Source organism: Symsagittifera roscoffensis, chromosome 1 (genome assembly GCF_963678635.1).
Source record: "Symsagittifera roscoffensis chromosome 1, txSymRosc1.1, whole genome shotgun sequence".
In the NCBI taxonomy this organism is placed as follows: domain Eukaryota; kingdom Metazoa; phylum Xenacoelomorpha; order Acoela; family Convolutidae; genus Symsagittifera; species Symsagittifera roscoffensis.
In genome coordinates, this window is record NC_087062.1 from 92,679,224 (window position 1) to 92,707,104 (window position 27,881).

Here is a 27,881-nt window from a genome sequence, read left to right on the forward strand (position 1 = left end):
ACAATTTACGATTGACACTTTTTTGATAAAACTAAACCAATTTGAAAAAAACTGGATCAATAAATTAATTTTATTTTCTGTTGGAAAATCATAAATGTTCAGATTTCCCAGCAGAATAAAACTTTACCCACTTTCAACTAGAAGTCGATCACATTTTTCGTGACCTCTCCACATAAGCTAAAGGGTAGAAGAGTTTGCCTTCTTTTTATCGCAGGGATTAAAATCAAGTGTGGCAAATTTGCAATTTACAGCAACTAATCAAAATTATCTGCCATCAAAGTATAACTTGCTTAAAATTTTTGGTTCCTAATTTCTTCTAGCTGAAAATCTTTCTCATTTTCACAACTCTCGCCTCAGCCCAATTAGCCCATTTTCTGATTGTTTTCAAAAGTTATTTATTTCAGTTAAAAACATATCTGTACTCACACCTCTTACTAAACCTAGATGAGGCTCAGCAAGCCGTTCAAGATCATTTCGAGATAGTGACGCTCACGGATATTGCTCAAGGCAATGACGCTGACGAGAAGAAAATATTGCTGACTTTTCTGCACGTGCGCCGAAGCGGCGAGCCTGTTCAATTTAAGCCTGTTAGCTGAAAACCTGCTACTGGATACCGAGGAGCCGCTTGTACCAATTGCTCAAAGCCACGTCATTGAAACTCCACTCAGTTTTGACGTGGAGCACGAAACTGCAATGAAGTAGTTTGCCGTTACAACAAATAACCTGAAACTTACAAGACTTGCCATTGCACCGAGTGCTTGCTGTGGTAACTTGTGTGATGGAACGTTATCATCGCCCGGTAAAAAGAGAACCTGCCTTTGCCTAGAAAAAAGTGGACTAGGCTGCAATGCCTTGCGAGCAAGAGTCTCTTGGCAAGAACCAGGTGGCCAGCGGACATCAAAGAAAATAATTGATACGCAGAGCGTTCGTGCTCTTGCAATATTTGCCATTGAGCTACATAGGATAGGGACAAAATTGGCTGTCTACAATTCCTTTACTTTCAAAGAATGTGTCAACGCCAAAATCAGCGAGTATAACGATGCCCCAGGCTTTATACTGCTGGGATGGTACGAGCCATCAAAGAACGAGGGAGACATGCGCACAGAAGCTCTGTCCATCCACGTCGTTCAATTGAAGGTAAACGGCTACGAAACGGATGCGAGAAAGTATGCCGCACATGTATCGGTTAACGCTGATGGAAACACCGAATAAGAGACCTCAGCAAGAAAGTACCGTCCCAGCAGTCTCCCAGACAAGTCTTCGTCAATGCGGCACTCGTGGACCCCCTGAATTCTAGAAGGTAGTCTAATTTAACTTGATTGTTATGTGCCACTTTGGTAAAAGGCAGTTGCTTCAAATAAAACGAAATTTTGAATTTTTTGTGTTGTCAGGTTCCCCTGCTTCTGTTGCAAGTGTCAGAACCCCTCTTCGCTCCTCTACTTCTTCCGAATATGATTGTGCGTGATGAAACATCTAGCCATCGACGTTGTTAATGCTGTATTAAATCTCGATTGTGTCAATGCTCGTTAAAAACTTCAAGCCATCGACTTTTGTGTTAATGCAGTGTTTTGCTGAAACCTGATTGAAAATTTATCATGTTTAGTATTTACGCCATATTTTACTCATGAAATTCTCGGTGTCAGCTCCCAAACTCTTCATCACCGCACTTTGTGACAATTTAAAGTGATCGGAAATTAAAGTAAAGGACTTTTGTGTTAAAGCTGTATTTTGCTGAAACCTGTTTGAAAATTTATCATGTGTAGTAATTACTCCTTGTTTTACTCATGAAAATCTCTGTGTCAGCTCCAAATCCTCATCACCGCACTTTGTGACAATTTAAATTGTTCCTAAATTTCGAGTTTCAAAAAGAAAAAAATTAGCCTTAAAAATCTTTGAAAATCACGAACAATTTACGATTGACACTTTTTTGATAAAACTAAACCAATTTGAAAAAAACTGGATCAATAAATTAATTTTATTTTCTGTTGGAAAATCATAAATGTTCAGATTTCCCAGCAGAATAAAACTTTACCCACTTTCAACTAGAAGTCGATCACATTTTTCGTGACCTCTCCACATAAGCTAAAGGGTAGAAGAGTTTGCCTTCCTTTTATCGCAGGGATTAAAATCAAGTGTGGCAAATTTGCAATTTACAGCAACTAATCAAAATTATCTGCCATCAAAGTATAACTTGCTTAAAATTTTTGGTTCCTAATTTCTTCTAGCTGAAAATCTTTCTCATTTTCACAACTCTCGCCTCAGCCCAATTAGCCCATTTTCTGATTGTTTTCAAAAGTTATTTATTTCAGTTAAAAACATATCTGTACTCACACCTCTTACTAAACCTAGATGAGGCTCAGCAAGCCGTTCAAGATCATTTCGAGATAGTGACGCTCACGGATATTGCTCAAGGCAATGACGCTGACGAGAAGAAAATATTGCTGACATTTCTGCACGTGCGCCGAAGCGGCGAGCCTGTTCAATTTAAGCCTGTTAGCTGAAAACCTGCTACTGGATACCGAGGAGCCGCTTGTACCAATTGCTCAAAGCCACGTCATTGAAACTCCACTCAGTTTTGACGTGGAGCACGAAACTGCAATGAAGTAGTTTGCCGTTACAACAAATAACCTGAAACTTACAAGACTTGCCATTGCACCGAGTGCTTGCTGTGGTAACTTGTGTGATGGAACGTTATCATCGCCCGGTAAAAAGAGAACCTGCCTTTGCCTAGAAAAAAGTGGACTAGGCTGCAATGCCTTGCGAGCAAGAGTCTCTTGGCAAGAACCAGGTGGCCAGCGGACATCAAAGAAAATAATTGATACGCAGAGCGTTCGTGCTCTTGCAATATTTGCCATTGAGCTACATAGGATAGGGACAAAATTGGCTGTCTACAATTCCTTTACTTTCAAAGAATGTGTCAACGCCAAAATCAGCGAGTATAACGATGCCCCAGGCTTTATACTGCTGGGATGGTACGAGCCATCAAAGAACGAGGGAGACATGCGCACAGAAGCTCTGTCCATCCACGTCGTTCAATTGAAGGTAAACGGCTACGAAACGGATGCGAGAAAGTATGCCGCACATGTATCGGTTAACGCTGATGGAAACACCGAATAAGAGACCTCAGCAAGAAAGTACCGTCCCAGCAGTCTCCCAGACAAGTCTTCGTCAATGCGGCACTCGTGGACCCCCTGAATTCTAGAAGGTAGTCTAATTTAACTTGATTGTTATGTGCCACTTTGGTAAAAGGCAGTTGCTTCAAATAAAACGAAATTTTGAATTTTTTGTGTTGTCAGGTTCCCCTGCTTCTGTTGCAAGTGTCAGAACCCCTCTTCGCTCCTCTACTTCTTCCGAATATGATTGTGCGTGATGAAACATCTAGCCATCGACGTTGTTAATGCTGTATTAAATCTCGTTTGTGTCAATGCTCGTTAAAAACTTCAAGCCATCGACTTTTGTGTTAATGCTGTGTTTTGCTGAAACCTGATTGAAAATTTATCATGTTTAGTATTTACGCCATATTTTACTCATGAAATTCTCGGTGTCAGCTCCCAAACTCTTCATCACCGCACTTTGTGACAATTTAAAGTGATCGGAAATTAAAGTAAAGGACTTTTGTGTTAATGCTGTATTTTGCTGAAACCTGTTTGAAAATTTATCATGTGTAGTAATTACTCCTTGTTTTACTCATGAAAATCTCTGTGTCAGCTCCAAATCCTCATCACCGCACTTTGTGACAATTTAAATTGTTCCTAAATTTCGAGTTTCAAAAAGAAAAAAATTAGCCTTAAAAATCTTTGAAAATCACGAACAATTTACGATTGACACTTTTTTGATAAAACTAAACCAATTTGAAAAAAACTGGATCAATAAATTAATTTTATTTTCTGTTGGAAAATCATAAATGTTCAGATTTCCCAGCAGAATAAAACTTTACCCACTTTCAACTAGAAGTCGATCACATTTTTCGTGACCTCTCCACATAAGCTAAAGGGTAGAAGAGTTTGCCTTCCTTTTATCGCAGGGATTAAAATCAAGTGTGGCAAATTTGCAATTTACAGCAACTAATCAAAATTATCTGCCATCAAAGTATAACTTGCTTAAAATTTTTGGTTCCCAATTTCTTCTAGCTGAAAATCTTTCTCATTTTCACAACTCTCGCCTCAGCCCAATTAGCCCATTTTCTGATTGTTTTCAAAAGTTATTTATTTCAGTTAAAAACATATCTGTACTCACACCTCTTACTAAACCTAGATGAGGCTCAGCAAGCCGTTCAAGATCATTTCGACATAGTGACGCTCACGGATATTGCTCAAGGCAATGACGCTGACGAGAAGAAAATATTGCTGACTTTTCTGCACGTGCGCCGAAGCGGCGAGCCTGTTCAATTTAAGCCTGTTAGCTGAAAACCTGCTACTGGATACCGAGGAGCCGCTTGTACCAATTGCTCAAAGCCACGTCATTGAAACTCCACTCAGTTTTGACGTGGAGCACGAAACTGCAATGAAGTAGTTTGCCGTTACAACAAATAACCTGAAACTTACAAGACTTGCCATTGCACCGAGTGCTTGCTGTGGTAACTTGTGTGATGGAACGTTATCATCGCCCGGTAAAAAGAGAACCTGCCTTTGCCTAGAAAAAAGTGGACTAGGCTGCAATGCCTTGCGAGCAAGAGTCTCTTGGCAAGAACCAGGTGGCCAGCGGACATCAAAGAAAATAATTGATACGCAGAGCGTTCGTGCTCTTGCAATATTTGCCATTGAGCTACATAGGATAGGGACAAAATTGGCTGTCTACAATTCCTTTACTTTCAAAGAATGTGTCAACGCCAAAATCAGCGAGTATAACGATGCCCCAGGCTTTATACTGCTGGGATGGTACGAGCCATCAAAGAACGAGGGAGACATGCGCACAGAAGCTCTGTCCATCCACGTCGTTCAATTGAAGGTAAACGGCTACGAAACGGATGCGAGAAAGTATGCCGCACATGTATCGGTTAACGCTGATGGAAACACCGAATAAGAGACCTCAGCAAGAAAGTACCGTCCCAGCAGTCTCCCAGACAAGTCTTCGTCAATGCGGCACTCGTGGACCCCCTGAATTCTAGAAGGTAGTCTAATTTAACTTGATTGTTATGTGCCACTTTGGTAAAAGGCAGTTGCTTCAAATAAAACGAAATTTTGAATTTTTTGTGTTGTCAGGTTCCCCTGCTTCTGTTGCAAGTGTCAGAACCCCTCTTCGCTCCTCTACTTCTTCCGAATATGATTGTGCGTGATGAAACATCTAGCCATCGACGTTGTTAATGCTGTATTAAATCTCGTTTGTGTCAATGCTCGTTAAAAACTTCAAGCCATCGACTTTTGTGTTAATGCTGTGTTTTGCTGAAACCTGATTGAAAATTTATCATGTTTAGTATTTACGCCATATTTTACTCATGAAAATCTCGGTGTCAGCTCCCAAACTCTTCATCACCGCACTTTGTGACAATTTAAAGTGATCGGAAATTAAAGTAAAGGACTTTTGTGTTAATGCTGTATTTTGCTGAAACCTGTTTGAAAATTTATCATGTATAGTGATTACGCCTTAATTTCCTCATGAAATTCTCATCACCGCACTTAGTGACAATTTAAATTGTTCGGGAGTTTCAAGTTTCAAAAAGAAAAATAATAGTCTTAAAAATCTTCGAATTTCACGAACAATTTCCGATTGACACTTTTTTGATAAAACTAAACAACTTGAAAAAAACCGGATCAATAAATTAATTTTATTTTCTGGAAAATCATAAATGTTCAGATTTCCCAGCAGAATAAAACTTTACCAACTATCAACTGGAAGTCGATCACATTTTTCGTGAACTCTACACTTAAGCTAAAGGGTAGTAGAGTTTGCTTTCCTTTCATCGCAGGGGTAAAAATCAAGGGTGGCAAATTTGCATTTTACAACAACTAATCAAAATTAACAGCCATCAAAGTATAACTTGCTTAAAATTTTTGCTTCCAAAACTCTTCTAAAGCTTTTTGCTTCCAAAGCTTTTCACAACTCTCGCCTCAACCCAATTAGCCCATTTTCTGATTCTTTTCAAAAGTTAATTACTTCAGTTAAAAAATGCCTGTACTCACGCCTCGGCATAACCTAACTGAGGCTCAGCAAGCCGTTCAAGACCATTTTGAGGTGGTGACGCTCACGGATATTGCTCAAGGCAATGACGCTCACGAGAAGAAAGGAATGCTGACTTTTCTGCACGGGCGCCGAAGCGGCGAGCCTGTTCGATTTAAGCTTGTTTGCTGAAAACCTGCTACTGGATACCGAGGAGCCGCTTGTACCAACTTCTCAAACCACGTCATTGAAACTCCACTCAGTTTTGACGTGGAGCACGGAACTGCAATGAAGTAGTTTGCTGTTACAACAAATGACCTGAAACTTACAAGAGTTGCCCTTGCACCGAGTGCTTGCTGTGGTAACTTGTGTGATGGAACGTTATCGTCGCCCGGTAAAGAGAGAACCTGCCTTTGCCCTGAAAAAAGTGGAGTAGGCTACATTGCCTTGCGAGCAAGAGTCTCTTGGTAAGAATCAGGTGGCCAGCGCACATCAAAGAAAATAATTGATATGCAGAGCGTTCGTGCTCTTGCAATATTTGCCAATGAGCCACAAAAGATAGGGACAAATTTGGCTGTCTACAATGCCTTTACTTTCAAAGAATGTGTCAACGCCAAAATCAGCGAGAATAACTATGCCCCAGGCTTTAGACTGCTGGGATGGTACAAGCCATCAAAGAACGGGGAGACATGTGCACAGAAGCTCACTCCATACACGTCTTTCAGTTGAAGGTGAACGGCGACAAAACGGATGCGAGAAAGTATGCCGCACATGTATCGGTTAACGCTGATGGAAACACCGAATAAGAGACCTCAGCAAGAAAGTACCGTCCCAGCAGTCTCCCAGACAAGTCCTCGTCAATGCGGCACTCGTGGACCCCCTTACTTCTAGAAGGTAGTCTATTTAACTTGATTGCTATGTGCCACTTTGGTAGAAGGCGGTTGCTTCATCTAAAACGAATTTTTGAAACTTTTGTGTTGTCAGGTTCCCCTGCTTCTGTTGCCAGTGTCAGAACCCCTTTTGGCTCCTCTACTTCTTCCGTATATGGTTGTGCGTGATGAAACATCTAGCCATCGACATTTGGGTTAATGCTGTATTAAATCTCGTTTGTGTTAATGCTCGTTAAAAACTTCAAGCCATCGACCTTTGTGTTAATGCTGTATTTTGCTGAAACCTTATCATGTTTAGTGATAACGCCTGTTTTTGCTCATGAAATTCTCTGTGTCAGCTCCAAAACTTTTCATCGCCGCACTTTGTGACAATTTAAATTGTTCGGAAATTTCGAGTTTCAAAAAGAAAAAAAATAGCCTTACAAACAATTTACGATTGACACTTTTTTGATAAAATTAAGCCAATTTGAAAAAAACTGGATCAAAATATTAATTTTATTTTCTGCTGGAAAATCGTAAGTGTTCAGATTTCCCAGCAGAGTAAAACTTTACCCACTTTCAACTAGAAGTCGATCACATTTTTCGTGACCTCTACACTTAAGCTTAAGGGTAGTAGTTTGCCTTCCTTTTACCGCAGGGGTAAAAATCAAGGGTCGCAAACTTGCAATTTACAGCAACTAATCAAAATTAACTGCCACCAAAGTATAACTTGCTTGAAATTTTATTCCAAAATTCTTCTAACTGAAAGCCCTTCTCATTTTCACAACTCTCGCCTCAGCCCAATTAGCCCATTTTCTGATTGTTTTCAAAAGTTATTTATTTCAGTTAAAAACATGTCTAAGCTCACACCTCGACTAGACCTAACTGATGCTCAGCAAGCCGTTCGAAAATATGCCGATGAAAACAAGCAGACATGCGATAGACCAAAATTTAAATTTTAAAGAAAGAAAAAATTCCAACACTGTTGGCCAAGTTCTTTACCAGTTAACAGTCAATTATCATATTACAATCTACTTGCTAGTCGCAAGGATAAAGAAAAAAAATTAAAACACTGAGGTGAAGCTGAGCTTTGCACTACTAGCATTAAAAAATAAAGTGCCAAAAATCAAAAGATAATATGTCTCCATTGAAAAACTTAAAGGAACTGTTGAAAAAATCGTAGGCTAAAAAATCAACAAAATCATCAATTTCATTTTACTGCAACTGATATAAGAATCATTTACCTAATACATCAGAAGGATTCGGGCTACCGTTCATTTCCTTTCATAACCAATAAATGAAACGCTCAGAAAATAATTTGGTTAAAAAATCGAGATCAAAAACTCCTGAATGTATTCAAAAACTTTGCTTAAAATGTCGCAACCAAAAAATCAGTATATTTTACAACAAAAATTGGCTAGAAACATCATTAGGAACATTTACTATTAACTGACATCAAAATGAAGGAAAAAATGAAGAAAAAAAAACTTCAAACAATTTCCACAAAAAACTTGCAAAAAGTCTAAGAAAAACTCTGAAAAATTAGGAAAAATTACCAACTATTTTAAACCAATAAAAATCAAATTGATACGCAAAGTTAAGAGAGCTAGATCCTAACAAAAAATATACAAAAAGCTCGTAAATGAATTTATAGAAAAAAAACCTTTATCATTTTTTGTACAAAAATTTCAGCCCGAAAAAAGATATATGACGATTTATAGATTTTTCGTTCATGTGGAACTCAGTAGTGTGTAATTCTGAATTCCAAATGCAAAGAATCCATGAGTCGCCACAGATCTTTGTAGAAAAATAGTCATTTGTAGAAATTGCAAAAAAATGTTAATTTTTTTCGAAAAATTTTGCCATATGAAACCAACACGCTATGTCATCAACCTGCATCAATATCAAATAAAATTGCTCAATTCTAGAACACACCAATGAAATAAAACTAAAACTAACTCCACGCACTTTAAGATAAAAAATAAATCGGAATCCTTGCAAACGAAATAATGAAATTTTTTAAATTTCTCAATACATTTCTTTTCTAACCGAAAAGTTTGGCAAGTATAAGAAACAGAAAACCGTGAACAAAATTTGAACATTGAAAATTGAGAAAAAAGTACTAGGAAAATCTACCTTAAAATTACAAAACCAAAACAACCGGCCAGTAAGCCGACAAAAATTGGGACGAAATCATTACGGAAAACATACGAACTCAAAGGTTACTAAAATTACAAGACTAAATCGAAACACAAAAAACAACTCCAATAAAAAAAAATACAGCAAAAAAACAATTCTAATATAGGGCAACAAAGCCGACAAAATATACGAAGAAAAATAATAGGCCGAGAGTTTTTTTTATAACCGTTTGAAAAAAAAGCAGGTCATGTTCAGATTCGAACCCAGGATCTGTGCGGTTCCAGACCAGGTGTGTTGGAGATTCTGGCAGATTTGAACTCATAAAAAACCAAGAGATCAAATGATTCTGTTAAACTGATTGTTAACTCGAAAAATATATATTTCTATTCGATAACGCTTGTCAATGGCAAGCGTAATAAAAAACTTATCGAAAAACAAAACAACAAAATGCAAATCAAAACAATTTTATAAATTTAATCAACTTGTCTGCCGAATTGTTTGCCGTTTTTTTGTCACGCACCGCTGAAAGATGCTTCGAAAACCATCTATCCTGGAATAAAACTAAGTTTTTTGTTAAGCACCGCAAAAGATGCTTCGAATACTATCTTTCCTGGAGTAAAACTAAATTTAAGTCTTACTTCTGTATTACAGACCTACTCGCTCGCTTAATTCGCTCAAAACAAGAGCAAATTCCAAAATTTCAAACCAGTTGTCTACACTTGAAAACTTTCGGGATTTTATAAATAGAATTCGAATCACGACTGCAAGGACTTCAATATGATATATCAGTCGATTCATTAAGTCAATATCAGTCAATAATTTGATCCTCATTTTGTTTGGAAAACAAAAATTAAATCGCACAAGCTTTGCTTAAGTATACACACCTGAACACAAAAATTGTCACAAATTTCAGTGGCCCGACCAAAAACGCAAAACTCTGCAACTGTTGTTGAATGATTTTATTTCCGAACTGAAATTATTTAAAAGCTGAACTTATTTACGAACGTCCTTCGCAAGATTTCCTCCACCTGCCCGTTTCTTTCGGAGATAACTATCGCTTTACAAAGTTACATTGGCAGCAAGAAAAGGTGGGTTAGCTCAGAAAACTTCAGTCACAGCCACCAACTTCGCATAATGATTAATGAAACTTAAAAAAAACGCGTTTGCCTGGAAACGTTCCGTCGTTTTTTATTTTATTTGGAAGGGAGGTTAGGGGTGTAGGTATGGAAGTTATTTCTACTAGCTCAAACATTCAAATATGTACAAAAAATTTTAAATTAGTAGCTTCACTTGAAAAATAAGAGCCTTAGAAAACATACCAACAGACATTTGGAAAAGAGTCAATTGCCGCAAGTAAACAGAAAAAATATGGACTTATTTTTGGAATAAAATTCAACTAACGAATTTCAAAGCGAAAATAGATAGCCTCAAAGCTCTTTGAATTTCTAGAACAATTTATGATTGACGCTTTTTGATAAAAGTTAATACAATTTGAGAAAAGTGGTTCAATGAGTAATTTTTATTTCGCTGGAAAATTCGATAAACAATTTCCACTTACGGAAACTAGAATTCGTTCACGTTTTTCGTGATATTTACACTTTTGCTATTAAATGGAGGACTTTGCCACCTTTTAACAGAGGAAATCAACTTAACTTAATAAGAATTCAAAAGTCACACCGCGAAAAGGTATCTTTCAGCCTGAACAAATTTTTACTTTTTCCTGAAAAAAAACCAACAAAAAATCTTCGAAACATTTCAAAAGTCGAAGAATTATTTGACAGCTCCTTGTATTCGGAGATCTTTGTTAGGCTGTTTCGGGGAGCTTGAAAAAATACTCGATTGAAAATCACCCTCCTTTTCGCAGAACCGGTGCTCGGAGATTATTCAACATGCTAAGACATAGTGTAAAAACGGGTTCTGATTCGTGTTTGGTCGCATTACTATTTAGAGAAAATTTAATCTCAAAAAAGTTACCAAAAAACCGCTTTTTCTCTCATATGACTCTACAGCGCTACAAAAAGTGACCGTTACACATGAAATCTGGAGATAATTAGCTTTTACAGGAACCCCATGGAGACCGAAAACTTAGGTTGGACGGCGGCTCCTGCATTATTTTCATACCAGTTTTGTAAGCTTTCCTACTATCCGAGAAAAATTCATGGTTTAGCTTCTTATTTTTACAGCAAAAAAAAATTACGAACAAAAATATATTATAATTTATCATTCATAAACAGTTAGGTTTATCAGTGAACATCAGTGAGAATTACTAAGATGACAGAATACAAACCTAAAACTTTGGATTCTACTCAGTTGTTTGATCAAAAGCTGCAGCAATTGTAGTAATTACAAATTAATACAAAATGACTCCACGTCAAATAAAAATTCTGTTACACCTTCGACTTCTAGTTAAGCATCTTTTGCGCCATTTTCGAGCCGTAGCTGATCCGAACTGAGCATTTTCCACTTTAGCTCAATTTTCCTTCTTTAAGCAGTTTCTTCTGCTTCATTCTTCTGTTTTGAAACCATATCTTGACCTGAGTCTCATTCAAGGTCAGCGAAGTAGCTATCTCGATCCTCCTAGCTCGTGTAAGATATCTATTGAAGTGAAACTCCTTTTCCAGTTCTGTCAGCTGTTTGTTTGTGAAGTTCGTCCTCCCTCCCCTGGTTTGCACTCCTGGTCCCAGGTGACATCCGCTGGCTAAGTGCGTACCAGCTGCACCCGCGTGGTATTGTGTCAGAGATGCGCTTTTGCCCCCTGAAACAAGCAAAACATTCTTCATTTTCAATTGTTTTCCCATTCGAAATTAAGATAATCTTCAATGCAGATACTCAGCCAATTTCATGCCTCCTAAATCAAACCTACTACAGTTAATGTCCTACAGACTCTTGAAAACTGAATGAGTTCGAAATTTTTTGGTTCCCAAAATCAGCCGTCCAAATCATCGCAAAACAATTTAAAACCATAGAGATTAGCAAGAAGCTTCAATATGGTCGAATTGCAAAACAAATTCAAACTTTGTGATGCATGATTCTAAATGTTACACTAAGTAAACTAAGTCATCTGCAGATCAAACCAAACATTACCCAAGTAGATCATCAGGCGTCGACGTAACTTGGATTCCAGAACAGCAGTGCGTGCACTGCATAAATTGGTCAATTACCCGACACTTAACTAATAACTGACCCAGTTATTGTGACATATTGCGATGAGAACGATCAAAAAGGAAAAAACTCAAATAATAATTAACTCAAATAATCCTAGGTTTTCGGCTAATGCATATCATTTTAGTTTTTCGCTTCATTGTTAACACTTCTATTTGCAAGAGCACAATTGAAACAAGACATTCATGCACGAAATGATAAGACAGCAGTGGGTCAAACAGGGTGGAGTCGCTTGCAAAATACTCAAACAGGGCATACGGCGAAAGCGAAGCGAAACAGATACCGAAACGAAGCCTCATTTTAAATACTAAACCAAAAGGGCTGTCTAAACTACAAGCGAAACAATGCAATCAGAAGGAGACGTTGTAGACATACGGTAACATCGTACAAGAGATCCCATCTTCTCTTAAACTCACTAACTCACTGTCCAACAAGGGCTGAACTGGTTTGCAAGGAGAGCTGTACTTTGGAGGCAAAGAGAAACAAAAAATAGGTCAAAGCGAGTGTGTAACTAATTAGTAACTTCGGGTCAACATTCACAATTGAGCTAAAAAGCCTCCTGTCTCCCGCCAGTATTTGCCAGAAGTCAAGCCACACCTTCGATTTACATGTAGTCGTCATCTTGCACGATTTCAAAACCTTTTCAAGTTTCCTAATAGCCGAAATGATAAATAGTATTAATTTGAAAAATTTAACTGTTTCTCAAAGCCGAGCTATCGAAATTACTCAAGGATGGAATTATGAAAAACTTTTTTTTCTCGAAATAATTCTATTTAGTGGCCTTAGTAGCATCGGAGCAGGCCGCTAGGTTAAAGTAAGCCTCGGTGCCCGGCTCGTCATAATTTTCTCAAGTGTGTGTTGTCTTAAGTACTAATCTAAGCTAGCTTAAGTGTGAAATAAGCATTAAAAAATAACATAGACCAACAGATAAGCCTCAATTCAGGCATTTTTTGTTTATTTGCCCCGTGCCCTTATCAACTGCAGGTAGTCATCGGAGGCGGATGACATTGGGAGAACTCCGACCGTGACGCGATTGCAATTCAAAACCACGACCTTCGTGTTAACAGCCGTGGCCTGACTATCCCAGTTTAGGCATTCGCAGAAACAAAAGCGTAGTGGCGCATTGGTAGTAATTGTCACCAGCAATCATATGATTGCGGGTTCAAAACTCACGAGCGCTGCAATTCACAAGGTGAGCTCTTATAAGACATAGCTTAATTAACCTTAATAACTCTTATAAGTCATAGCTTAATTAAACTTATATAATTAACCTCCGGGTTAGGCCTCTGGCTGATTAAATTGAAGAAAAAAAAAACGAAAAAAGACTGAAAAAATGAAAAAAAAAAGACTGGCTCTAATCATATACTTGGAGCTCTAACTTGGAGAGCATAAAGGATTATTAGCCAGGTTTCTGGGTTGGCTTTCAGAGTCATAGAAATTTGAAACATGAAAAGCCGAAGAAAGGTCAACTTTAGACATAGAACTGGTATGCATATCTAATTATGGACATCAAAATTTCAAAAGTCCGAAATATTGCTAAAACAATTTTTGAAAAAAAAGTCCCAAATTTAAGCATTTTCATTCCTCTTCCAAAAAGTTGCACTTGTGAATCAACTAACTTTCTTAACAGCGTCACGAAATGTTTTCATTTGGCATATCATATCGCCTATTGCAAATAGAATCCGATTTGAATCCAAACAAAAGTGAAACAAATACAACTTGTTATCGTTGATAGTATCACACAAAACAACCCAATACCAACAAAAGCGCCGCGAAAACCAACAAACGGTGCAAACTCAATGTATCAGTCCATTTGTGTCAAGAATGTTTTGGACGGAAGGCAAACACGAGAGCATGAAGTCAAACAGAGCAGCCAGCGGATTCTATGTGAAGTGAGATCATCATAATGTCGATTATCGAGAGCCAGGAAACTGCATTATCAAAACAAACTCAGATCAAGAAAGAAACCCCGGCCTCAAATGGTGACCCTTTCTGTTTCAGCTTCAATCCAACTAATACCCAAAGCAGGACCATCGCAGTCACAATCGATTTGAACATAGGCGACAAAGACCTAAGCGTATGTTTTAATTGGAAGAGATCCACTCATTATTCGAACTGATCAATCCGATCATTTAAACTTAGTCGCCAAGAGGCTATTAGAATAACTACCCAGACAGTTATGACTAAGGCTTAGCTTTCCAAATTTAGTTTAGACAAGCTAAGCACTTAAAATAGACCGAAATATCGAAGAGACTCATCAACTGAAAATGATTTAAATTTCAAAGTAGGACAAAAATTCCTAAGTAGGAAAAAGTTGAAATGCAGGTACAAAGGAGGAGTTGATATATGACCCACCACAACAGCTAAAAAAAATCAATATCGTGAAAATTTTGTTTAAAGTTGTACGAAGAAATTAATTTATATATTTTTTTCTAAATCCGATTGAAAAATTCTCTTGTTAACGAGCTTGTTTAAAAACATCCTGAATTAAATCATACCTTAATAGATCTAAAAAGCTTAATGATTTCTACTATTTTATTGACCTGTTTATTTCACCTGCACAATTCACTGTCTTTTATTCGCAGTCAATAAAAACACATTATAATACAACACCTAACCAGTCGCCAATTGGGATTATATAACGTGCACATCTGATTGCGTAGCAATATGATCCGAGATAGAATGAATGAACTGGGAGCATAAAAATTTGAAGCACAATAAAAGATTTGTTGGGTTCGAGATTTTTATGAGGTGTGCATTGACGCACTACTGCTTCGCGTGACGAGGGGAGAAAGGCCCAGGTGTGCGTGGAGACCGTATAGGAAGTGGCGGCGGGGGATTTATGGAGAGTTGCTCTTGGCCGGGCCAGTGGAGCGAGCAGACTGAAGCTACTGAGACGCACGCTACGCTCCACAGGGTCGAAAGAGGAGACAGTTACAGTCAAGACAGCACTTTTTGCCACACGCCGCAGATGCAATCCACCCGTACTCCGGATCAAATGAACAGAGCTCACAAAATGCAAACACGCTACCAGTTATCAGCTTCGACACAATAAAAAGAATGAGCAACCAATCGGATGAAGACATTAAATTTCGTCAGTTAACAACTGAAACTTAAAATTCTACTTGAAAAAAGGGTCTGCTCAATTTGAAGTATGACAGTGATTAGCATCTCTAAAAGGTGGAAATATTGGGAGAAAAATTAATAGATTTTGAAACTAATTTTTAAACCATCGGCACTCTCTTTCCAAAGGGCGCATTTAAAACGTATATCTGCTAAGAGCTGCACCAGGTGAAACATTACGTGAAATTAAAATCATGGGTTAGTGCGGTTTGATCATTTCGAAAACCTTTAGATTCCGAAACGTCAAACTTCATCAAAAGTTAGTTTAAAACTAAAAACTCAAAAAGTAGTGTTCTGAAATTAACCAAGTTCGAAATCTAAACAGAAGCCAGTAATACCAAGGACTAGTTCGAGAGCTAATTGATTCACTTCGAAAAACGAAACCAAAACTTTAGACTCAGAGGAGACTACAAAAAATGTTGTCACTTAAATGTACTTAAGATGATTAAGCTATAACTTCGCTGCTCGATCAAGAATCTACACATCCGTTTAACGCTTATTTTAGCAAGGTTCCGATTCACCAGCAGCTCAAAAAGTCAAATGCCGAAACATATTAGGCTGACTCAATTATAAACCTTCAGAACTTCTAAGACAAAATAATACCATGCTATCATTTTATCGCTCAACGCAGCGTTTGTTAAGGCCATGAAAAAAGGTTATAGCAGGTCGTAGAGGACGAAATTGTATATTAAAGGTATTAATGTCGTAATTCGGATATCGGAAATATATTTCAAATTAGTTCGCTGTATCGAGAAACAGGTCTGATTTTTTGTGCAACTCGATTTATATATACTGCTAGGGAAATGGGGGACTGAAAAAAAGACCAAGTCTACCCTAACTTTACAATTGCTTCAGCTTAACCATTCGATTTCTGTTGAAGTTTTGCCTTATTAACAAAGCCATTTTGAGGAAAAGTCTTTAAAAACCAAACTTTTGATGTTTTTCCAACTTTTTTCGTTTTTTTTTTCAGAAATGTTCACAATGATAACAAATAAAAGTGACCGGTATAGTCTGTGTCCTTGGTATCTACTATTTTGCTGATCTATCCCAGGTAATTAAAATAACTAAATGAACTTACATAAGTTGTGTGACTGGTTCCTTCTGATCTTCATCCAAGAGAAGGGAGGGACAGCGGCAGTTCCATTTGCAGCATGTGCCACATGATTAGCAGCAGCATTTGATATGGTCGCATTTGCCACGTGAGGGTGATGGGTCACCACCATTTCCGAGCCTAGTTTACCCTCGGATCCCAACAAGTGACCCCCCTGAATACCGAGTTTTCTAGTTTCTTGTGACCCTGGGACCGTCTTCATGTAGTCCGATTCAACCATGTGCAAGCCAGAAGGGTATCCTACAGCTTCCGGCGACGTCTCGTGGGGAATAGTTCCTGGATACATTGGATTGTTATTGCAAATATTGGCAAAGTTGGATTGTTTCATATCATCTATGTAGTCGTATACAGGGCTTGTATGTGTGTTGTACTTGGCTACTGGTGATGTCGTATGTTCCGAGTGGTTCCCGCCATGTGGAGTGGTCTGCGAACTCGAGTGTTCTTCGGGACTCATGGAAGTGGGTCCGTTTCCCGCTATATTACAGCTGACATTTATGTTTACGGCCGCAGTTGGCGCGTGTGTCTGAGAACCAGGGTTAGTACCACCTCTGGCCATGTAGTTGGACAAGACGTTAGTGGGATATGCTTGTTGTGCGTGCCCATTGTTAGCCGTGGAAGGGTAGCTGTAGTACTGAGGGTTGTTATTGGGGAAAAAATACTCGTGCAGAATTGTGTTTGAAGGGTAGAGCAGGTCCGAAGAGACGTAGGCTCCCGCGGATCCGAAGTCATAACTTGCCGATTTCGAGTAACTTTGAGGATTAGTCTCGTTTCCGGGCAAGTAATTGGAGGGCGCCGAACCGAGATTGTATGTTGAGTTGGAGTTGAGCCCATTGGTGTAAATGTTATAATTGGAGCCAGATTGGTTAGAATTGTGATAGTTTGAGTAAAATGACGGAGTCGGAGTTAGGTTGTGGTACCCGTGAGATCCAAAGTTTGAAGTTACGCTTTTAACAACTGGAGATGGAATGAAATTTGAATTCTCAATTTTGATATTCGGGTTCGATGCCGGACTACTGTAGGACAACTCGCCCAAGCAAGTGGGTTCGGCGGAGATATTTTGTCCGCACGAGGTGGGGGTGACCGAATTCGGGTTGAGCTTGGAGGAGGAGTAGGCAGAGAGGTTGTTAGCTGAGGTGTTGTTTGTGATATTAATGTTTGTATTTTGGGCGGTTTGCGTGATTGAAGAGTTTGACACGTCAATTGGGGAAATTTGGGAAGAGTAATGATTGCCAGTGCTGTTTACCAGCGATGGTGAATTGTAATCCATCTTTGTGGAAGGCAATAAATAAATCAAAGTAGGAATTTATTCCTAATGTCGACTTGTAGAGCGACAATTAGAACAAATCAATTCGAATGGTTTAATCGATTTTTGATGTAATCAATTTCAATTCGCAATCACAAACCCATTGACACTGATTGCTATTTACTCAAATACAACTTTTTAAGGACAAATGACTGAAAAGGACCGATCGCACTATTCTTACAGCCTGGACCAACCAAATCCAATAAAATTTGAGAATTATAGACAAAAATTTATTATCCAAAACAACATAACATTGATATTTTGCAACATAGATCACCTTTTAGTGTCTCATCATTTCATATCAAAGCAACATTTTCCTCAGCCAATCACATTCGCTTGATTCCTCGGCCAATCATGTTTCATATCAAGGTGCGGATTTCATCAATGCGCATCAAATGTGAGATGATATGATAATATTATATGCGCGTTGCGATATTCCGTATTCAGGCCCGATGCTATTTTACTGTTTTGCCAAGTAAGCAAAGATATTTATTTGTGTAACTTCAGAACGTTCTCAGGTATCCCTGATTTCCTGAGAGAGCGACTGCATTTCACCCTCCACAGGAATTGCAGTTCACGCTTTGAACACCCATCAAGGAACAGCCGGGTGAACGAATTTCCGGCAATACACCTTTTCGCAAGCCAATTCATCATTCTCACATTGCCACAAAACAACAAACAGCATCAACTCACTCCGATAAACAAAAACAAACATATCCCAAGTCTTAATCGACACGTTTTCATTCAAAGGGACGCTCGGAAACTTAAGCGAATATGAAGGACCACGCATCGAAGAATCAAGTCGTTTAATATTCGAGTATACATAAATTCAACCGGAAAAAAATTACGATCTGTGTGAATTCGAGTAAAATTCGTATTTAAACTAAATTGAACTCAATAAACACTTGAAACATACTGAAAGTCTCGCCAGACACTCTAAATACTACACATAATTTTTAATTTCAGTCATGGGTTCATTCCGTCTTTCCGATAGATCTTCGGAGATGACTTTGCAGATATCACGTGATCCAGTCCAGATTCAGACGACATCAATGGTAGTGTGTCACGTGATTGCATGGTCTAATCTGCTGCCAGCCCTGGAGTTAGGAAAGGATTTATTTATACTAATTGTCTGGCATCGTGTAATTCTATCAAAACAATGCTTCAAAATACCTGGTCAAAATAAGGGGGCGTAGCGATAGGCATGCGTGCCTATTAGCATGCGATAAAATAGACCGTTACCCATAAGCAAACGATTCACAATTCTTTTTGCCAGCTTTTAAAACTATTACAAAGAGCAAATTACATTTGTTAGATATCTCTTTTAATTTTAGGCTCAGTCGAAAGCTGATGTCGTTAAAAAATTTGTGGTAATTTTACTCTCAGTCGACAACTGGTGTCGTTTGAAGGATAATTTTCTGGTTTGTGAATCGACTTAAATTGAGTGAAATAGCTGTACAAAATTGCTGAAAAAATTACCCAAGCCTCAATGAACTCATGAAACTTGTGGATTTCTGAACTTCGAAGAAAATATAACATCCCATTGGAGATTTTTAAATTTTGTTTCTGATTGTCAATTTTGTCCTATAACTAACCGAATTAGCTCATTTTTCTCACTTTTAGCAAATGAACTTGAAACATAGCCAACACAAAAATGGAAAAGAGTCAATGAAAATAAACCAAAAAAATTGATTGATATTTTCTAAAGCTTTGATTTCGCAGAAAAAAATAGCGTTGAAGCACCTTTGATTTCAAGAAAATTTTAGATCAATACATTAACAATAAACTCATTCAATTAAAGAAACAGAATCAACAGGTAATTTTTTAAATTCCGCTAAGAATCTGAAAATTAAGATCCACTTTTGAACCTAACAGTCATTCAAAAGTTTTCGCGTCATTTCCACTTTTGTAAATGTCGAGCGTGATTTGCCTTTCTTCTAGCAAATGAATTTGAAATGAGCTTAAGCCATTTCTCGCAAAAAATGAGACCTACAAAAAGGTATTCTCTTTTTTCGTTTACGCTTGATCAAATAAGGTAAAACAAATCAATTTGATGAACCAAAAAAAGTTGAAACAATGAGAATATCGAGAAAAATCTTGCCTGTAGTAGTTGAAGAAGTAGGCCAGCACTAATGAGGTTGCCACTGCCACTGTGAAAAGTGGTCTTTCTCGCACGAATGAGAAGACGAAGTTAAACACCGAATGGTACTTCGACACTAAGGTCGAACCCGAATTTTTCTGTTGTTGATGTCTCGCTCTAGGTTTCGGCGCACTAAACACAATTTAAAAAATTCTTTCACTTTCTTCGAACATTTCAATTCTGCTATGAACAGATTCTGACGGCTGTCAGCAGGTATAAAGACTACAGATCAAGTACCTATCTGTGTAAAAGGAAATTACAAGATACTGCCAATATCATCATTCACTTCTCGGAATATTTGACTTCAAAAGAGAAAAATGTTTACCTGATGTCTTGGATGAGTTTGGCTCTCTTGGCGATCTTCTGTGGAGGGTATGTCTGCATGAGGTGCATGGAACTGTCAATCAGTTTCGACCAGGGCATTTGTGGGTCGTTGATTGAATCTCCGAGCAACTTGTGGATCATCGGCATCTCACATTCGCAGTCCAATACTGAATCTCTCATGTGCAGCACAACCTATTTAACACTGTATTGAACAAGACTGTATTTATTAGGATGAGTAATTCGACGGCCCATTAGCTTGCCTCGAGTGTTTGATTACAGAAAAATAAATCGAAAAATTCCCTCCACTTGAGGCAATAGTGCTGATTTAAATTATCCGGACAAAACTTACAAAACTTGAAATTTAAAACGCGCATTTTTCAAATTGGGCTAATATTAGACAAAAAATGACGAAGACAAAAACTGTCTAGAATATTAGCTAAATTAAAATAGCGCAAAATTAGGGCCCAAAAATTTAAATCAAAAGCGATCAATTTTAAGTTTTTCAGTCAATCAAAAATTACGCTAGAACTAGCAAATCAATTGCTGAAATATTCATATGAAAATGAGTTTATTATGCAGTCCAACAACGTTTAAGAAGGATATAAGATCCAAAAACTTGTGAAAAACGTTTAAAAACTTAAATCGATAATTTTTTCAAGTAAAAATGACACTTTTCGGCAATCAAACGAAAAAAAATCAATTTATCAGAAACTTGAAATCATTCCCATCGTAGTTTGTTGGGCTACATCAAAGACTACTCACTTTGATAAAAATTTGATAGCAATTGACCCAGTAGTTTTGGCGTATCTTTTGATGGTCACAAAAAAATCCAAAAAATGATTCATTTTTAGTTTGAATATTTGGCCCGATTTTTGCAAAATAAATTGCACCATATTACTTCTGCTATAAATCAAAGCATGATTTTTGAACCTCATTTTTTGTCTTAAGTCAACCCATATTGAGAAAAACTCTCTCAAATAGAAACGAAACAAGGATAGCCTGCTTCTGTGCAAGTAGCACAGAATAATCAGACCACATTCTCAGAATTTTTTTTCTTTTTTATTCTTCTTCAAATTAGTGTCTTTTTAAGCACCGTATGATGATAGACCTAAACAAACGCGTAGAAAATTAGTGAACTAGGCATAAACGCGTACAACGTCTTCAAAAAAATATGTAAACAAAAACATGAATTCTTTTTTCAAAAAATTTGTTTTTTTTTTTTATATTTTTTGCACTAAAAATTTCACATATTTTCGGAAAATTTTTTATTGCCATAAAAAACGCCAAATTAGGCTTCCAAAACTAGTTTTCCTTATAATAAAATAAAATGTTTAAGCCTAAATTTCTAATTTTTATATATAACGAAAATTTTTCTCAACACTGGGAACTTTTTGAAATTTTTTTAACGTCGTTCGAATTACGATTGAAAGGGCTCTAATATTATATGACACTCGACCGAGTCCGATGATTATTTGTGGTACCTGATTTTGCAAGGAAACAAAAGAAGAAAAAACTAAAAGACATCCGAATAGAAAGTTCCTCCCAATTTTCCAAGGTCCTCAGAACAACGGAATATGAGCACCTAAACGAAAAAAAAAAGAAAAATCGCAAGACAAAGCTATATCACTTCAAAAAACGAGAATCTTCAAAAAAATTGGGCCTACGTAACTCCATTCAATTTCCTTAATCACTTTGTCATATCACCTTAACTTTCTCTAAAAACAGGGTTGATATCAAACTTCCGCTGAGCACGAAATTTTGAAAACCGGCAAAAAAAACTGCCCCCATCAAGAATTTACTTTCATTGAAAGTAATGATACTTTAATTTAATATCATTACTTTAAACAAACCCTCAATTTCTTTAAGCTTGGCTGCCACAATTATGAATAATCTATATGACGAGTAGCTGTTGATAGATATGGTCTATATTCAAAAAATCATTAAACATGAATAGTTATTAAATCAAAAAAGAACTAACTGCAGCAGACAAGTAAACAGGCAGCAGATGGTCAGATGCAATGAACAGGTCGAAGAGTCTCAGCACCAGAGGAAGGTCATTGAGGCTGTGCGAAAACCACGTTATCACCCAGGGCAAAGCGAAAATCGTGCCCAGCTCAGCGCTATAAGGAAGAAGAACAATAACGATGAAACATAACAAAACCTACCTTAACGTCGACACAAGAATAGCCGATTGCTGTGCAAGTTCTACAGGAAGCTTCCCTCGACTATATATGGCTTTAAAGCTCTTTAGTTTTCAAGAACAATTGAAGATTAACTTTTTTGATTAACCCAGTTTAGACTGATTAACTCACAACTGGATCAATAAATAATTTTTTTTTTCGCTGGGAAAACTGAAAATTAAATTCAACTTTCAAAACTAGAAGTCGATCACTTTTTACATTATTTAAACTTAACGTAATTTACACAATAGGTCGACCTTAACACTTTCATTGTTCGATAGTGGAGGCTGCCTTCCTCTTAACAAGGGAAATGAAGAAAAGAACTCAAAAGTCAAACCAACATCAAAACAAAAAAACTATCAAGACCTATATAAGAGTATACACTGTATTCATGACTCTTGAAAACTGTTTTTTTTTTCAGTTTCAGTCTTTTTTTGGGTAGGGAGGGGTGGGGTTTAACATACATATATTTTTAAGTTGTAAAGAAAGAAAAAACTGTAGACAAACTGTTGACAAAGAAAAACTGAAAAAAATTTCTTGTAACTTCATAATTTTTCATAATCTATCACAATTGAATATCATTCGACCCCATCTGCTGATTATTTGTGCCACCTGAACTTTCCCGAAAAACACCAAACTATCTGAGTCAATAATGTTTCAATTAAACAAATGCTGAACAATCGGAGCAAAAGTGTACAATATTTGCTAAAAAAAAAAAAATGATATTTGTAAAATGAAATAAAAAAACTCCACTCGACAATCCAGTTTTTTTTTAAATTTCATTTTCACCCCTCAAGAAGCCAGTTGAGAGACTCCAAAACTTTCACTTCCAACAAGTGATAGTGATTCACATGTTCTCTAACTATTCTACAGTATTTTACGAAAAAAAAATCTAGATTCTCAAAATCAAAAAAACATCCAGCAACAATTTAAGAGGTGAATCGAAGCTTTAAATTGGTTGAATCTCCTAATATCTAAAACTGCTTATTTTGATCTCTGAAACATTATTTCATTAGCTGGACAACCATAGCTTCATTAGCTTTAGAACCATTAACTTAAGTTTTTCTTTTTTTTTCAGTGAGCTACAGCAGATTTCACTCAAATATTCGGGAAAAATCACCTTACTGCGAAAGGGACGGCATAATGCATGTCAACTAAACCGTTTACAACAGAAACAAAACTTATAAAAAATTAGGACAATTTTAAGGTGCCAAAAGGGGTATAAGTCAGGTTAGTTAGTAAGTTATTTTATACCCTCATTTTCACTTTTTCTGCTCAGTTTTGTATTTCACTCTTATTAGTTCAAAGATTCACAAGATGGAGTGTTCCGCTCCGATAAAACACGAAACAAGCTAGCGACGAGTTTTTCGTCAATCATAATAGTAAATTAGAGTTTTGTTTTTCAAACACGTACACACACCAATTAACTATCGGTAGTCGGAAGCAAAGATCGGAAAATCTCGGAAACTTTGTGAAAGACAATACCCAAGAATAAGCTACTTCAAAAACCCTTCCTGTCAAGATTTTTGAAATTCCACCACTATGCTTTAAAGGGTGGCCAGTCAATAAGCAGAATGGTCCAAGAGCAGAAAAACTAAAGAATGTCAACTTTTTTAAGCTAATTGGTAAATTAATTATCAGAAATGTCAATAATACCAAAGCAACGAACATTTTATGCATAACTTGGGTAATTTAATCAAGATTTTAAAAAAAAAATAATCAAAATTTAATGAAATTATTCAATTCATGCATAATTTATTCATTTTCTTGGTATTTTTTGAAGATTCTAATAATTGTTTTATCAATTAGCCCGAATAAACCAACTTAAGTCAATATTTTTCTGTTTTTCTGCTCTTGGACCCATTCTGCTCTTAGACCATTCTGCTTATTGCTTCGCCTCCGCTTTAAAGGCCTGTGAAGCAATATTTATTCCAGATCTGGTCAGACTGAACATATTCTAAGCATCATTAATAATCCAATTAAAAAATTTCGAATTATCGTTGTTCAAGCAAAAAACTTTACAGAAAACCATTTGTCGAAAACTATTAACTTAACCTCTAAGTTGGCTTAATTTTTAACATCTTAAGGCACTCTATGGCCCAATTGCGACAAATTAAAATGTTACAACTTTGTTTTACCTCATCAAATAGTCGAACAGCTTTTTGTCCTCCTTTTCGAAGACAGCATACATGAGATAAAGCACATCGTTGGTCTCCTTCATCGTCTTTGACATGAAAACCCTGGAAGATACATGAAAATTCAACAGGAGCATCCATTTTACTTGCTAGAAGCACAACAGTAGCCCACAATTTCACAACCATTTTATATTAAAACCTTGTATGGAGTGTCACACAAAGAAGTTTCACTAATATCAGTAATCTAGAAAATCCTAGATCCGCCCCTGATAACACTCTAATGAAGAATTTTTACTTTATCAGAGTACTACCAGGGGCGGATCTAGGATTTTCTCGAGGGGGGGGGGGGGCGAATTTTCAAAAAAATGTCTTAAATTTGTCGACCTTTTTTTTAGGTCGACCAAATTGATTTTCTGGAGCTCTCCTAAATCACTATAAAGACCCCATTTTGACCAAAATTTCTGCGCCGCAGACAAATTTATGAAAAAACAAGCCAAAAAAGGCGTTTTTAGGCATTTTTGGGAAAAATTTGAAAAAAAAATCGTTTTTTCGGCGCGCACTTCCCCCCCCCCCTCCTCAAAATTACTGTTTTGGCGCCAAAGGCGCCTTTAGAAAACATTTAGGGTCAGTCAGCCAAAAATGGATATTTCAAAATAGTAAAAAGGGGGGCCCTTTGGGTCGGCAGGTGGTCGAATCCCTGAGGGGGGAGGAAGCGTCCCCCCCCCCCCAAATCCGCTGGTGAGTATTATGAAGAATTATGGTGAGTATTATGAAGAATTATAGTTGACTGAAAAACCTAATCATTCAATTCTTTTTTGAAGAATTATAGCAAATAATATCAGAATTTCTGCAGCCTAACCTGAGATGTGATTGCACTAGCTTGCAAGCCACAGCAAAAGTCAGTTCTTTTCCTAGCACCATGAGAAATGTCACCAGCACATCGTGAAAACCCTACAACAAATCACTTTTCATCACTCAATTTTTCAAGTTTGCTCTTCCAAGAAAATATTTTTTTCTCACTGAAAAAAGAACGATATCAGCCGCGACTAGTTCGTTCAACCTAACTTCAATTTTGTATGGTCAAATTTCACTTCTTAAAAGCTTTGAAAAGCGTAGCAATTATTAAACTATTAAAAGATCGACAAATTTTTTGGCTGCGCTCCTCATTGATCAGTGTTTTCCAATTCATACAGCCATCTGAACTCAAACGCCATTAATTTGAAGCCACCAGTTTCTTTTTCTTATTTTTCTGCGACACCCACCTGGTAATAGTGAAGCTCAGTATCTGTGTCCAGGATTTTCAAGATAACCTCAATAAGGTCGTCCATGTATTTCTCAACAACCGATCCCTCCGTCTGAATACCTGCAAAGACACTTCATCACATAATAGTCCTAAGACATTTCTTATTATTCTAGAATTAACCAAAACCCAATAAATTTAGTCACTCACTTGGAGGAAAGCGTTTGAGCGAACGACTGACATCTACGTAGACTTGGTAATAGTCTTTATGTCTCTCGATTTCCTCTTTGGCTGAAATCAAATCCCAATTGCTTCAATTTTAAGCAACTTTAACACGTGCGAAGTGGAGCTTCGTACCACTTGCGATACAACATAAACAAAAAACATTAGGAGTAAAAAAAGAAAAAACTAAGTCTATCAATTTTCATATAATTTAAAAATATAAATTTCAAGTCCCGCCTAAAACTAGAATGAAAAACACACAAAAAGGAAAGTGAAAGAGGTGCTTAAAACACAAAAAAAATCAGTGATGTGGCAACTAAGCCGACAATATTTGAACAGACACCAACTGACCCCAAAAACGATTGTATGAAAAAAAATTAAACTCTTTCAAGTCCCACTGAAAATAAAAAATTACACTTGCATATGCAACTGCAATGCAAATGCTTTACGCACTAGCAAAATCCGCTATGTGGCAATTTAGTCGACAAAACTTGAGCAGACAAACGGAAACCCGACAAATCAATTTTTCTCGGAATTTTCTTTTTTCAATTTTATAGATGCTGAAAAAAAAAACAAAGTCCGGCCAGGACTCGAACCCTGACCAGGACTCGAAGAGAAAAGAAGAAAAGTGAAAAGAATGAAAAGGAAAATTTTTACGGGAAAAAAGTCTTAGTTCCCGATTAGAAGACACTTGCTCTCGCAAGTGTAAAGAAAAAACTGTTACTAGTTTTAAAGAAGACAATCAGTCATATTCACAGTAACTAAACCACCTACTATATTTGTCAGCAACGCAAATCTACACGCTACCGCTGGATTGTTTATGATGCGGTAAGAAAATAAGCATGGAGCAATAAAATTCCCATCAACCTAGCTTAGAATTGAATAAAAACGACCTACTCAGGGATTCATAGTCTTTCGTCAAGGCTTCCTTGTCTGAGTCGCCTAGTATCAGAAATGGCCAGAACTTCTCTCTGAATCTGTTTTCAACCAGTCCCCCACAGGAGCAACAACACCTGGTGACACCCTCCTTCACTTCAATTGAGTCAATCTCGCCCCCTAACTTGTCCAACAATGCTCTCTTCTCTGTCGATTCTGTGCCTTCTCATCCGGGATGACCAATACATTTCACAAATGCAGATTTCTTAGATATTTATTTACGACAGCGATTTTTGTCTGACCAGACCTCAACACCTGAAGGTGCCTAGCCTATATATACTTATTTTGATTTTAAAAAAATTTTTTGGTATAAAATCTATAGTGCTCAAAAACACTCATTTTATCTAAACACCGTCTTTTGCGCAAAAAAAATTTGCCAAATATGGTCATATTCAATTTTCGGTCTTAACAAAGCTGGACAAAGTTTTCGAGAACACCACCTCGACAAAAATTCCTTAGCACGCCACTTTGCAAATCATACCAAAACTCAATGGGAAATAATTTTAATTTTCTGCTTATAAAAATCAAAACTTGTGAGTTAAAAAGCTGAATCTAATAGACCATAAAAGCCAACAAAAAAAACTTTGATTTGTGTTTGGAACATTTGGTCACCCGTATCCACGGTCAAGTCATTAAGGAGTTCGCCATCTTCATTATGCGTAACTCGGTCATCTCCATTGCATTTATTGACCTCGGACGAAACAGTCATGTCATGAGTTGTTTTTCAGAGATAGCTGCCAGTCCAGAGCCTCTTTTTCACTTTTCTTTCAAATTATCAATACTAAATATTACACATGCCGTGCGATGGCATCTGAAAAAAAAGGAAGATAACTGCATTGAAATTTGGTTTCAAACTAAAGTATCTCAATTATTTCAACCGCCATCGTTCACTAGAGAAGCA

General features: G+C 37.1%; 3 protein-coding genes across 3 annotated transcripts in view; all 3 read right to left on the minus strand.

The window, feature by feature from the left end:
- The window catches only part of LOC134840744 (transmembrane protein 129-like), a 422,427-nt gene that overhangs the window by 21,420 nt on the left and 373,126 nt on the right, over positions 1–27,881 (minus strand). The window lies entirely within an intron of this gene.
- LOC134852602 (homeotic protein Sex combs reduced-like) lies at positions 11,300–18,869 on the minus strand. The gene is made up of 2 exons (XM_063868560.1): positions 16,468–18,869; positions 11,300–11,859 (listed from the first exon to the last, which is right to left on the minus strand). Exons 1-2 carry the CDS (start codon positions 17,765–17,767, stop codon positions 11,570–11,572), a joined length of 1,590 nt encoding a protein of 529 aa, XP_063724630.1. The 5' UTR covers positions 17,768–18,869; the 3' UTR covers positions 11,300–11,569.
- LOC134840754 (TBC1 domain family member 20-like) lies at positions 19,653–27,689 on the minus strand. Its single transcript, XM_063856780.1, has 10 exons — positions 27,593–27,689; positions 26,942–27,142; positions 26,033–26,113; positions 25,845–25,945; positions 25,442–25,533; positions 24,586–24,687; positions 22,246–22,387; positions 20,269–20,459; positions 19,905–20,075; positions 19,653–19,671 (listed from the first exon to the last, which is right to left on the minus strand). The coding sequence occupies exons 1-10, from the start codon at positions 27,687–27,689 to the stop codon at positions 19,653–19,655; spliced, it is 1,197 nt and encodes a 398-aa protein (XP_063712850.1).